The sequence below is a fragment of the Mustela lutreola genome, chromosome 6 (genome assembly GCF_030435805.1).
Source record: "Mustela lutreola isolate mMusLut2 chromosome 6, mMusLut2.pri, whole genome shotgun sequence".
Lineage (NCBI taxonomy): Eukaryota > Metazoa > Chordata > Mammalia > Carnivora > Mustelidae > Mustela > Mustela lutreola.
Genome location: NC_081295.1, coordinates 66,251,200 through 66,266,016, shown reverse-complemented (window position 1 = coordinate 66,266,016; position 14,817 = coordinate 66,251,200). Strand labels below are relative to the sequence as shown.

General features: G+C 35.8%; 1 protein-coding gene across 7 annotated transcripts in view; it reads right to left on the bottom strand.

The window, feature by feature from the left end:
- The window catches only part of AHI1 (Abelson helper integration site 1), a 225,402-nt gene that overhangs the window by 191,959 nt on the left and 18,626 nt on the right, over window positions 1–14,817 (bottom strand). For all 7 annotated transcript variants that reach the window (XR_009354625.1, XR_009354624.1, XM_059177484.1 and 4 more), the window contains 3 exons: window positions 5,783–6,002; window positions 4,029–4,221; window positions 596–691 (listed from right to left, as the gene is read on the bottom strand). Coding sequence is in view for 5 of the 7 variants with exons in the window: in XM_059177484.1 (XP_059033467.1) it covers window positions 596–691; window positions 4,029–4,221; window positions 5,783–6,002 (509 nt within the window). In the remaining 2 variants the exon portion in view is untranslated. The remainder of the gene's footprint in view (window positions 1–595; window positions 692–4,028; window positions 4,222–5,782; window positions 6,003–14,817) is intronic.

Here is a 14,817-nt window from a genome sequence, read left to right as displayed (position 1 = left end):
CCAATCTCAGTGGCCTTTTGGTTATTTGAGGATATCTCGCTCCTTCCAACATCAGGGTCTTTGCAAATATGGTACCCTCTATCTACCCACAACTCTCTCTTCCCCACTGCTACCATCTAGCTAATACTCAGGTTCAATATTTTTTCCTTAGGAAATCTTTCCTTTACCTCCACACAGTATTTACAAAAATTGCAATAATTGATAAATTGTATAAGCAATTGTTTTATATCTGTTATTCTTGCTAGAATATGAAGTCAATAAGGTCAAGGAGTTTATTTTCTTGTCCACTGACTTGAACCATTGTTGGTACACAGAAAGGGTTTAATAAATATCTTTTAAGGTGAATTAATGATGGCAGGTTGTTGTGTATCTTTTCTAATACTTCACACTCAGAACCAAATAGTATATCTGGCACACACTAGATACTCAATAGATATTTACGAATCCAAGTTATCACCTTAGCTTGCATTAGTAACTCTTCACAGCTGAAATCTTAGATCATAACTCCTTATACGAAACTAAACTGCTTAGGAAAATGCAGCCCATCAGATTTGAAGAGGATTTTTAAAGCATTTAAAATGGGTGAAAAACATACCTTGAGAAATGCCCAGGCAATTTTCCGAAAGCCACATTCTTGGTGTTGAACTTCAGAATTATTCCTAATTTCATCCATGCTTAAGAAATCAAGAATCTGTAAACAAGTATAAAAATTACTTCACAGAATACTAACCTACCTAAAATTTAATATTTTCTGGTAACATATTGTTGAAATTTAAAAAGTAAGTTGTACACTTAAAAGGTGTTTTCTTCACAGGAAAGAAAAGCATTTATTTCATTCAGATTTACATTAACTCAACCAATTAGTGAGAGTGTACTTTCTGACCAGTTTACTTTCCATTAATAAATCATTTATTAAAATTTAATTCACTTCAAAGATCAAGTATTAATCAACTCAAATATAGTCCAGGCACAAATATTCCAGTCACAGAATTCTTAGGCTTTAATCTTTTACTTTTTCATGTTTGAGTGCAGACTTCAAATGACTAATTAACAAACTCATGATCTTATCTCTGGGTCCTTCATTGCAACACCTTCCTGAAGTTGGGGATTTTCTCTTTGGATATATGCTGTCATTAGGCATCTCAAGAGGATTTCTTTCATTATCTCCATCCTGCCTAGATGGAACTCATGGAATTTGGAATGAAGCTGCCACAGACTTCTCTGTATTCTAATTACCTGTCATAGACTATCACTTTGAACTTAACTGGTGTTTCTCAAAAGCTTAGCTAAGATAATAAATCTTTATAGATAGCTTAAAAAATAATAAGGACTCCATTCATCCCTCTTCTTCATACACTTAAATCTGTTTTTGGATACAATAGAAGCTCAGGGAAAAAACACTCATAATACAAGAAAAATATATAACAAAGTAAAAACAACTTGTAATCTAGATGCATAGATGATCAAAATTAACATCTGGTTTATACACCTAAACCCTTTTCTGTACATTGCTAAGTATATGCATGTTACTATAAATCCAATGCTATTTTGCAAACTATTTTTATATACCATGCAGTAAATATTTCAAGTCAATACATACATAAGTATTTCATCATGTTAATGTCTGCCTAATATACTTTAGTATTATAAATACCATAAACTTAATAATACCTATTATTTACATAACCAAACCTCTTCCTGATTCAAGATTTGTTTTCCTAAAATTTTGACTGTTAACAGTGTTTAAGTATTCTTGCACACACATTGTTGTGTTCTTGTAATTTTTCCCTTAGAGGTAATGCTGAAAAGTAGAAAAATGATTTTTAAGACTTCTGATAGGTATCAAGTTGTTCTTAATAAACTCTAAAAAGCTGAAATCAAAAGTAGTTTTGTAGACAATAACACATTATGTTAAAATTTGAGAAGCAATTGCCACTCTGGAAAACAGTATGGAAGTTCCTTAAAAAGTTAAAAACAGAGCTACCCTATAACGCAGCAATTGCACTACTAGTTATTTATCCAAAGAATACAAAAATACTTATTCTAAAGGGCACATGCACCCCAATATTTATAGCAGCACTATCAACAATAGCCAAACTATGGAAAGAGCCCATAGAAGCTGTGGGGTATGTGTGTGTGTGTATGCACACACACATTAAAAAAAAAAATACAATGGAATATTACTGATCCATCAAAAGGAATAAAACTGCCTTTTGCAACAACATGGATGAAACTAGAGTGTATTACTGCTAAGTGAAATAAGTCAGAGGAAGATAAATACCATATGATTTCATTCATGCACAATTTAAGAAACAAAACAGATGAACATAGGGAAAGGTAAGGAGAAATGAGATAAAAACAGAGAAGGAGGCAAACCATAAGAGACTCTTAACTACAGAGAACAAACTGAGGGTTGCTGGAGGGGAGGTGGGTGAAGGGAGGGACTAAGTGGGTGGTGGGGATTAAGGAGGGCTCTTGTTGGGATGAGCACTGGGTATATGATATGTAAGTGATAAATCACTAAAGTCTACTCCTGAAACTAAAACAAAACAAAACAAAACCCCCAAAAAACATTAAGAAGAAACGAAAAATGTCAAAATCCAACATTCTTTCTTAAATTTATTTTATTAAATTACTAAATTGAATGTGAAGGAACATTATAACCAAGGACAAATTTCTATGACAAAGAAAAAGTTCCTTGACATACAAGTTATTACTTTTTTTAAAAAAGATTTTATTTATTTATTTGACAGACAGAGATCACAAGTAGGCAGAGAGGCAGGCAGAGAGAGATGGAGAAGCAAGCTCCCTGCTGAGCAGAGAGAGCCCAATGTAGGGCTCGATCCCAGAACCCTGAGATCATGACCTGAGCCAAAGGCAGAGGCTTTAACCCACTGAGCCACCCAGGCGCCCCCCAAGTTATAGTACTCTTTAAAAAAATCACAGCTTTGTATAAATCAGACAATATAATCACAGATGTAAATGGTGGAATATTCATATCACAAACATACACAAATCATCTGAAAGTTAAAGATAAAAAAAACAGTAATTCCACAAAATCAGTCATTGGCGATGTTCATGCCCTGCTGTTCCAACTCCCCATCTTGCTTAAACTGAAAGAGAGGTTTTCTCTACTTCCTTTTGCTTATAGAGAGATGACACGAAGTAGAGAAAAAAAAGTATACTTTATATTCAAACCATCTTGAAACACAAATTACCTACACTTAAAACTGGAGTAACTTTGGGTAAAAAACTTTATACTCTGAACACTAATTTCGTTTGCATAAAAAATAGTTAGAATAACAAGTCAGCTCAAAAGTCATATATTTCATTTTTTAAAAAAATTTTATTCATTTAAGAAAGAGAGGAAGAGACAGAGACAACACAAGCAGGGGGGGGGGCAGGGAGAGGAGGGAGGAGAAGCAGACTCCCCCATGAGGCTCATGGGGCTCAATCCCAGGACCTGGAGATCATGACCTGAGCCGAAGGCAGATGCTTAACTGACTGCTATCACACCAAAGGCCATCTATTTCATAAAGCCTTCCGTGACAGCCCCGACCCTCTATTCACCCTCCACATCTAGGAAGTTCTATTTCATTTTGGTTATATATTATATTTTATTAGTCAAGTGGTCTGTGTGTGTTCATCTTTCTTTCCCTTGGTTGTGTAGAAACCCTTAGGGAGTCCAATACTGTTTAATGACTTTACAGTTTGTAAAATGGGTTAACAATGGAGGATTGTATAGATATAGATTAGATTCATCACTTCAGTTTATAGTCCTGTCATTACTGTCAGAATTAAATAATTCCAAGTGAATTACATGGCTAACTATTTACACTGGTAAATGCTCAGCACATATACTATTATAGCATATTACATCTCCATAGCCTATTACAAACACTAAATCTTAGGGATTAAATCTGCACAGTACTTTCTTGCATTACTAAACAAGTAAAAACAATAGCTTAAATTTATGCTATTAAAGTATTAAACAAAATTTAGTTTAAATTGCTCTATTCAACTCATACCTCAAAAAACAAGATGACTTTAGGGCTCTCATCAAAATCTCGAAGCAAATAGGGAAAGTTTTCATTAAATATAATTTGTTCTTCCCACTCTGGAATTCTTGATTTTAACTGTTTAAAATCATATGGCTGGGTCATAATAGGAAGAATGTAATCCACATTTTCTTTTTCATAGTGAGATGAAACAGGCCGTTCACTGTCCCCCCCCAAAAAAAAAGATGCTTCCATTAACATGATTCTTTATAATTTTTAGGTGAGAAAAACATAGTGATCAAGGTAAAGAAATAATGAATATAGGCATGATATACAATGAAAAATTATTTTGACTGTCCACATCGAGAAAATTACAAATTATGACACTTAGAACCATCTACTACCATCTTATATCTATACACTATCGATTGGTTTCACAGAGTTATCTTATTACAGAAACATAAAATGAGAGTGTGACAGAGCTAGACTCCTTCAGAATCTTAAATAAGTTTGTAATAAAAGAGTACACTACATTTAAATAAGAAAATGAGCACAACAGGATTGCAAACTCTTTGAGGTGTGTCATATTTTTTTTGTATGCTCTAAGATAACTGAATAACTGATAATCTTCACGGTCCTCATCACTGTCATTTTTCCAACCAAATGACTTTTGAATTCCAGTATAATCAATTATTATTATTATTATTATTATTAAAGATTTTATTTATTTATTTGACAGAGAGAGGTCACAAGTAGGCAGAGAGGCAGTCAGAGAGAGGAGGGGAAACAGGCTGAGCAGAGAGCCTGATGCGGGGCTTGAACCCAGGACCCTGGGATCATGACCTGAGCCGAAGGCAGAGGCTTTAACCCACTGAGCCACCTAGGCGCTCCTAGTATAATCAATTATTTTACGGTGCTTTTTATTTATAAGCTTCAAGCACATATTAGCTATATAATATTAGGTAAAAATAAAAAGTCAAGATTTACTGACTTTATATGAGGCCCAAGTAACATATTAACTTCAAAAGAAAAATATTAAGTTAGACAATTAAAACACATACAGTGCAACATGCAATGATTTATACTGCAAGTTCAATGCCATAAATTAGTCATTAAGTTAGGGAGAAGCTCTCTCAACTCACCTCCACTTAAAATGAATCAATGAATTAAGAAATGTTCTCTATTTCTTCCAGAAAACGTACCAATCAGTATCAATGGTCTAAGAACACCTACAACCAGTAAATTATTCTCTAATACAAATCCTTAGCTCTATTTCCATTGAATTTTGTTTTTTTTTAAGATTTTTAAAATTCATTTCATTGAGAGAGAGACAGTGAGAGAGGGAATAAAAGCAGGTGAAGTGGGAGAGGGAGAAGCAGGCTTCCTGCTGAGCAGGAAGCCAGATATGGGGCTCCATCCCAAGATCCTGGGATCATTACCTTAGCCTAAGGCAGACACTTAACAACTGAGCCACCCAGGCACCCTTCCACTGACTTTCAGTGGTAGAAAAGAGGACTTCTACTGTAGACAGTTTCAATCTCAAGGGTTGGCTGTACAATTAAAAAAATTACCTATTGGGACGCCTGGGTGGCTCAGTTGGTTAAGCAGCTGCCTTCAGCTCAGGTCATGATCCCAGCGTCCTGGGATCGAGTCCCACATCGGGCTCCTTGCTCTGCAGGGAGCCTGCTTCTCTCTCTGACTCTGCCTGCCACTCTGTCTTCCTATGCTCGCTCTTGCTCGCTCTCTGACAAATAAATAAATAAAATCTTAAAAAAAAAAATTACCTATCAGCTTTCTTGACATATTGACCAGTATTCTCATCAATCACATGAATTTTTACCATTGGGTGAGAAATCATATAATCGGACTTAAGTCGATCAGTGCGGTGAATGTAAACTCCCAGGACAAGATCATCATCAAGCAAACATTTGGGATAAACTGGACTATCTCGGCTTGTTACTTCATGAACACCATCACCATCAGTGTCTTCATTATCATCTGAAACTATATGCATGGAAGAAAATCAACATTATAATCAATTGTTCCCACAACAATATATTTAACAATATACACTGAATTTAAATATAAGCCAATCTTTATAATCCATGATTATTTATCTTTGTTAACAAAGTAACTTCAAAGGAAGAAAAAAGAAAAAGCCAGACAAGAGCAGATTACATTCTGAGAGTAAAATATTACATTTACTAATGCATCAAAATAGGATGAGGAATCTTTCTTTTTTTTCCCTAACAAGGACCAAGAACACAAAAATAAAATGTTAAGAACAAAAGACAAAAAAGTGATTTTATGTAGTGGAATATGCAATACTCAACTCATCTGTAACTGTAATTTCTACTTCTGGGTTGGATGTAGTAGGATGTAGCAGGTCAATGCTTCTCGTAACAACTTGAAAAAGCCAAATGAAGTACAAAAACCTTACTGGTAAAGGCATCAGAACAGTACGGAAACAATGTACAGCAGATGGGCTAAAATTCCAGAAAGGGAGAATCATTCAGTGGTAAGCTGATGGACTAGTAGCTATTTTAGTCTCTGGGGACATTTACTGTTTCAGGGTGTGGGCTGAGGATCAGGGTTTGGCCCCCACAAAAGGTCACCACTGGGTGAAAGAGTACCCACAAAACTTTTAGTGGTAAGTGGCTGATTGGGCTAAAGCAGTCACAGAGATCTGAGGAGCCTCAAACACATAGCTAATTTCCCCCCCACAAAACTGAATTCTGAGGCTATGTGATTGACTAAAGTAGTAGTGAAATCTCTCAGGCTTGTGGTACTAGGAGACGATGACCACCATGGGGAGGGGCCTGAAACAAAACGGGCAAAATAAAGCCCTAGAGGGCATGGTCATTTTCCACCTATAGCTGCTTTTCACCTGGGGTCACTTACTAATTCTGGGCACAACTAGAGGTTGAGAATCCAGGCATGGCCCTGGCAGAAGACCCCTACTGGGGGACAGAGAAACCAGCAGAGATTCTGGCATTCACATGGGGCTAGTGACAAAACTGTAGACCTGAGGAGCCTCAAACACCTGGTCAGTCTCCCCTTCAAGGTAGCTGCCAAATTTTGAAGCTGAATGGGACAGAAGGCTAAAGGACCAGGCTGAAAACCTCAGAAGGCCTAAACTGAATCTTTGAGGCTGAAGAGACAAATACCTGCCAGATTCTCAGTTCAAAACTCCTATAATGCCACATCTTAGAAATGGGGCAAATTGAAGATACAGTTTTTATCAAAACTATAATCTAACCCTGACATGGCCCAATTCCTGATGGATTAAAATCAGTTTCTTCACCCTATCTGCCTAAGAGTAAAGAGGAAACCTTTTCTAGTAGAAAATAAAATCATCTGTAGCCTCTAGCATTCTACACACAACATCCAGCATATAATAAAAAGTTACTACATATAAAGGGGCAAGACTATATGACCAACAACCAGGAGAAAAGAGAGAAAACAGAAGCTGACCCACAGATGATCCATTCCGGAATTAGCACACAAGGACTTTAGATAACTATGATTATCAATATGTTTAAGAAAATAAAGGAAAAAATGGGTTAAAATGGAAACTTTCAACAGAGAACCGGAATCCATTAAAAAACCCAACAGACTGGGCGCCTGTGTGGCTCAGTTGGTTAAACTACTGCCTTCCGCTCAGGTAATGATCCTGGAGTCCTGGGATCAAGTCCCGCATAGGGCTCCCAGCTCTGCAGGGAGTCTGCTTCTCCCTCTGACCTCTCCCTCTCATGTTCTTTCTCACTCTCTCTCTCAAATAAATAAATAAAATCTTGAAAACAACAACAACAATAACAACAACAACCCAACATTCTGGAAAGGAAAAATAAAGCATCTGAGGAGTGCCTGGGTGGCTCAGTTAATGTCTGGTTCTTGATCTCAGCTCAGGTCTTGATCTCAGGGTTAAGAGTTCAAGCCCTGCACTAGGTTCCATACTAAGCATGGAGCCTACTTTAAAAAACAAAACAAAACAACATAGCATTTGAAATTAAGAACTCAATAAGATAGAGGACATATATCTCTATTATATCCACATACCCATTAATATCATGTTGGACAGAAAGACAGGATTAGTGAAACAGAAAAAAGAGCAGTATCAATACCCAAACTTAAGCATAACGGAAAAAATTTTTTAAAAGAATATAAGGAAAAATCATAAACAAGTAGACGTACTTAAAAAAATAAATGTGAATTTATAATTTAGAAAAAGAGGAAGGAATAATGAAGAAGCCATATTCTAAAAAAAATTTGAATAATTGAATTCTCCACAACTAATAAGTGATATCAACCAAAAAATTCTAAGCAGGGTAAATTCGAACGAAGCATATTTAGGCATAATGTGATAAAATACTGACATCAAAGACAAAAAGAAAATCTAAAGATGAGTCAGATGAAAAAAAAAGTCACATTTCCGCTAATGGGACATAAGTGCTAGAAAGAGAAATGATGGAAGCCAAGAGACAACTGAATGATTTCTCCAAAGTACTAAAGAAAACCAACCTACAACCTAAAATTCTATTCTAGCAAATACAGATAGAAATGAAAGTAAAGGCATTTAACACGACAAAACCTAAGGGGATTAGCAGGCCTATACCAGGAGAAATACTAAATTGAGCTCTTCAAGCAAATGAAAAATGGAAAAATGAAAATTCATTAAGGAAAAAGTAAATTTTGGGATGAAAATAAATTAATATCAGCTGTACAAAATGATCACTAAAACAGCTATGAAGTTTAAAATACATGCAGAACTAAAATGCATAATAAGAAACCTATGAGACAGGAAAGACAGAGATACAGAAAAAGCACGTGACAAAGTTCAGATGGAATTAAACTATCCTAATGCTCTAGCAGTTCTGGGGGAGCATATTTTGTTAGGGAGTTAATTTGTATTAGACTATAGTAAGTCAAGAATAAACTCAATGTTCCTGAGGAAAAAAAAATACAAAACTGTAAAAATATGTATAATTAAGTTAATAAAAGAAGAAAAATTTTTAAATAAATAACTCAAAAGAAGACAAGGAGAAAAAGAAAATGAGACAGGTGGATCATACACAAAACAGTGAAATAAGAAATATAAATCCACAGAAAGACTAGAAACAAGAAGGGGGCTTTTTGCTTTTTGGGAGTGGCATAGAGCACTTCACATTTACTGAGGGTCTGCCCCCAAGGAGCTCACAGGCTAGGGACTGAGACCCTCCCATGTTCTAGGGTCAGGTAAGAAAAGAGGTGAAGGCAAAAAAGGAAGGAAATGAACAGACACTTGTCCCATGTAAGGGGGATGCAAAGTAGGCACAGGCAAAGAAGCCTAGAGGGGTGAGGTGGGGGAGAGATGCAGTAATGGCAAGCTCCATCTAGACCTGAGGACCACAGACTAAGCACAGGTCTAAAGGCAACCTGCCCTCCACCACGTTGGCACCATCTGGCACTGTATGGTGGTAATGCTAGAGAAATTAGGATGGGAAAAACTATACTATGCAAACTCAAACTACAAGTAGACTTGGAGGGAAAATTATTAGAGACAAAAAAAGTTACTGTATAATGATTGCTCTTATACACTGAATGCTTGTATCCCCACAAGATACATATGTTGAAATCCCAACCTCCAATGTGACAGTACTAAGAGGTGGGGAGATGATTAGGTCATGAGGGTACAGCCCTCATGGATGGGCTACCCTGCTATGTGAGGTTACAGTAAAAAGGCATCAGTCTACATCCAGGAAGTGGGTCCTAACCAGACACCAAGTTTGTGGGTGCCTTGATCTTGGACTTTCCAGGCTCCAGACTGAACAAATAACTATTTATTGTTTAAGCCATCCAGTCTATATTTTGTTACAATGATTAAGACAACTTGGAAGTGTCAATCTGACAAGAAGATATAACATAACTTCAAAATACATAAAGAAAAAAAAAAAAAACCCCTAACAGAAATAAAGAAAAAACAAAGAAACCTCAAATCACAGTGCAAATTTTAATACCTGTCTCAACAAATGGATAGAATAAATAGCCAAAAAACCCAGGAAGATGAGAGGCACCTGGGTGGCTCAGTCATTAAGCATCCACTTTCAGCTCAGGTCATTATCCTGGGCTCTCCGGAATGAGCCCCGCATCCGGCTCCCTGCTCAGTGGGAAGCCTGCTTCTACCTCTCTCACTCCTCCTACCTGTGTTCCCTTTCTTGCTGTGTCTCTCTATATCAAATAAATAGATAAAATCTTAAAAAAAAAAATCAGGAAGATGAGCTGAACACAATAAACTTGATCTGACGTAAACAGGACACTGCACCCAATGATACCAGAATTCACACTCTTTTTAAATGCACATGAAATATTTAGCAAATTGACCATAAGCTGGTCATAAAGAAAGCCTCAATAAATTCAAAAAACTGAAATCATTCAACAATATGTCCTCTGATAACAATGGCAGATACAAACTAAAACCAAAAAGGAATTAGAAAATCACGCTGGCTGAGATGAAACAATATACTTTTAAAAATAGGTGATTGAAGGAGAAATTAAAATGGAAATTAGAAAATGTTTTTATTGAACAACAATGAAGATATTATAACAAATTTGTGGGATGCAGCTAAAGTAGTACTTAGGAGAAAAGTTAAAGTCTTAAATATATATAAAGACTGAAATCTTATAAAATCTATCTTACAAAGTTAAAAACAGCAAATGAAAGAAAAGAGAATGAAGAAACTAATACAAATAAAATAACCAAAATAGTACACAAATGAACAACAGATAAAATCAAATCCAATGTCTGATTTCTTTGAAAACTGAAAATCCTGAGACTGAACAAGAAATCTAGGAAAAACAAATTACCAGTATCAAAGGACACCCTTTCAGATGCCACAGACAGACAAAATTTGAAAATTTGGATTAAATGAACAAATTCCTCAAGAAATAGTCTCTCAAAGCTGACAGAAAAAACAGTATGTGAAGAGTGATATTTATTAAAGAAACTAAATCTGATTTAAATTCTTCCCACAAAGAAACCTTGGCTTAAAAGTCTCCATTAGTAAATTCTTCCAAACATTTATGGAAGAAATAACACCAATTTATATAAATGCTTCCAAAGAATTGAAAAATATGAAACATTTCCCAGTTTTTTTTGAGAGTATCAAAACCTTGCTATCAAAAACTGGGTATTTCCAGAAAGAACTGTATAAACTATTCTCTCTCATGATCCAATACAAATATTCTAAACAAGGCATCAGCAAATCAAATCCAATAACAGATTAAAATACACACACACACACAAACACACACACACACACACAATACACTGTAACTAAGCTGCAGCTACAGGTCCCTCTAACCCCAGGAACACAAACATGGCTTAATATTCGAATAACAATTGACTACATTAACAGAAAAACTGGTGAAAATTTGTATGACCAAGTTGAAAGATAAAGAAAAAGCCCCTGGTAAAATTCAGTATTTATTCATGATTTAAAAAAACCCATTAGCCAATTAGAATACAAGGTAAATCATAAACTTGATAAGGAGTATTTTACAAGAAATCCCAGAGCAAACATTACACCAAGCGGTGAATTAACGGAAGCTTTTCTCCAAGGTGTTTAACACTGTAATGAAAGTATCTTTGGGGTAAATACCCAGTAGTGCAATTGCAGAGTCATAGGGAAGCTCTATTTTTAATTTCTTGAGGAATCTCCACACTGTTCTCCAAAGTGGCTGTACCAACTACTGCATATATTTTTATGCATGTACACACACACACACATACCAGCAACAAAGAGAAAACAAAAATTTAAAAGACAATGCCATTTAAAAAATGCCATTTATAACAGCATTAAGAAACATCAAATACCTAGGAATACATCTAAAGACAGACTCTACCAAAACTTACAATATTACCAAGATAAACTGTAGATATTAATATGGAGGTACATACCAATTTCATGGATGGCAAGAATTAATACTTTGTAAAGATGTCAACTCTATCTAGAGAGATGTTAAATTGTGAATCTCTTCAGTTTCACTCTACCTGGATAAAAATAATGCTGGGAGTGGGGGAGGGAGAGGGAGAATTAAGAAACTGCTTCTAAAGTTTATATAGAAATGCAAAAGGCAAAAGAATAGCCCAGGTAATGCTAAAGAAAAAAAAGCTGTTAGAGTACTTACACAACTGAATAGTTGTGTTGTTACAAACAGTGTAATGTAACAGAATAGAAAGTGATCCAGTCCCACAGCCATGTTATTTAGGATAAAGGTAACACTGCAATATAGAGGAAAAAAGATACTCTCTTCCATATATGGTACTAGGTCAATTATATACTCACACAGGAAAAAAATGGGCCTTAACCACTACCTCTTACCATATTCAAGAACCAATTTCAGATGACCTGCAGAGCTAAATATGAAAAGCAAACAAAAAACTTTTAGAAAAGAATAAATACAAAAACATCTTCAGGACTTGGGAAAGATTTCTTATACACAGAAAGCACTTACCATCAAAGGAAAAAATGGATAAATTGGGCTATATCAAATTTTAGAATTCTGTATTTCAAAAGATACCAATAAGAGAATAGTAAAATCCAGACTGGGAAGATGTCTGCAGTGTGTGTGTGTGTGTGTGTGTGTGTGTATCTGTACCCAAGAAAAGACTTATGTCTAGCTACATAAAATATTCTCACAAATTTCATCAAGAGCAAAAGCTTCTGCACAGCAAAGGAAACAGTTAGCAAAACCAAAAGACAACTGACAGAATGGGAGAAGATATTTGTAAACGACATATCAGATAAAGGGCTAGTATCCAGAATCTATAAAAATCTTATCAAACTCAACACCCAAAGAACAAATAATCCAATCAAGAAACGGGCAGAGGACATGAACAGACATTTCTGCAAAGAAGACATCCAGATGGCCAACAGACACATGAAAAAGTGCTCAACATCACTCAGCATCAGGGAAACACAAATCAAAACCACAATGAGATACCACCTCACACCAGTCAGAATGGCTAAAATTAATAAGTCAAGAAATGACAGATGCTGGCGAGGATGTGGACAAAGGGGAACCCTCCTACACTGTTGGTGGGAATGGAAGCTGGTGCAACCACTCTGGAAAACAGTATGAAGGTTCCTCAAAAAGTTGAAAATAGAGCTACCCTACAACCCAGCAATCGCACCAGTGGGTATTTACCCTAAAGATACAAATGTAGTGATCCGAAGGGGCACATGTACCCGAACATTTATAGCAGCAATGTCCACAGTAACCAAACTTCGGAAAGAACCTAGATGTCCATCAGCAGATGAATGGATAAAGAAGAAGTGGTATATATATACAATGGAATACTATGCAGCCATCAAAAGAAATGAAATCTTGTCATTTGTGACGATGTGGATGGAACTAGAGGGTATTACGCTGAGCGAAATAAGTCAAACAGAGAAAGATAATTATCATATGCTCTCCCTGATATGAGGAAGTTGAGAGGCAATGTGGGGGGTTTGGGGGGTAGGAAAAGAATAAATGAAACAAGATGGGATCGGGAGGGAGACAAACCATAAGAGACTCTTAATCTCACAAAACAACCTGAGGGCTGCCAGGTGGAGGGGGGTAGGGAGAGGGTGGTGGGGTTATGGATATTGGGGAAGGAATGTGCTATGGTGAATGCTGAAAAGTGTGTAAACCTGGCGATTCACAGACCTGTACCCCTGGGGCTAATAATACATTATATGTTAATTAAAAAATTAAAAATTCAAAAAAAAATTCTCACAAATTGTAAAAGGCAAACAATTCCATTTCTTAAAAGTATACACGAAAGACTTAAACAAGCATATAAAATAAAGAAATCCAAGTATGCAACAAACATGAAGAAGATTCTCAACTTCATTAGTTACCAAAGTTTAAAGTAAAACCGAAATATCATTATACATTATGAATGGCTAAAATTTTTAAATACTGAGAATAGTGAAGATGTAGAGCACTAGAAGTTCTCAAATACTGCTAGTGTCATCAGTTTGTAAACCAACTCTGGAAAATGGGAAGTATTTATTAAAGTGAAAAATATTCATAATCTCTGACAGTGACCTTCTCCTAATAAGATGCTCAACAAAATAAATATATTAGAAAGCAATGGAGTACTTTTTCAGTTTTTCTTTAGATGCTATATTTAAAGGATCACAGCCATGTTTCTGAGTAGTGTTTCCTACCAGTGAGTAGTTCTGAAAGACATAGGAACTCCATAAATAACACTATGCTTTAAAAAAAAAAGATGCCCCCCAAATGTATATATATGCTTGCCAGAAGACATGGCTAGAATATTACAGCTTTATTTGTAACCACCTAAAACTAGAAACAGCTCAAATGTCCATCAGTACAATTGGTAAATTACTGCAGTATAGCCCCACAATGGATATCCATACAGTGCAAAAGCAGAACTGATAATGAATAAGCTCAACTGCAAGCAACACAGTCTACATCTCACAAAAATAATTTTCAGTGAAAGAAGTCAGGCACAAAGAGCACAGTATTTCTGATTCTATTCACATCAAAGTAGAAAACCAGGCAGAAATAAACTGTGTTAGATGTCAGGATAACATCTACTCCTGACGGGCAATGAAAGAGAAGGGACTCACGGGGTTTCTGGTGCTAACAGTGTTGTTTCTAGATTTGGATGACGATTTTATAGGCATGTTCAGTTTGTGAAAATCCACTAAACAGTATGCTTGTAACATGAACACTTTTCTATGTGTGTATCATACTTTAACAAAGGTTTTACAAATATACTCACAGGAACCACAAAGCATCATCAATTGCATATCCAATCAATAAC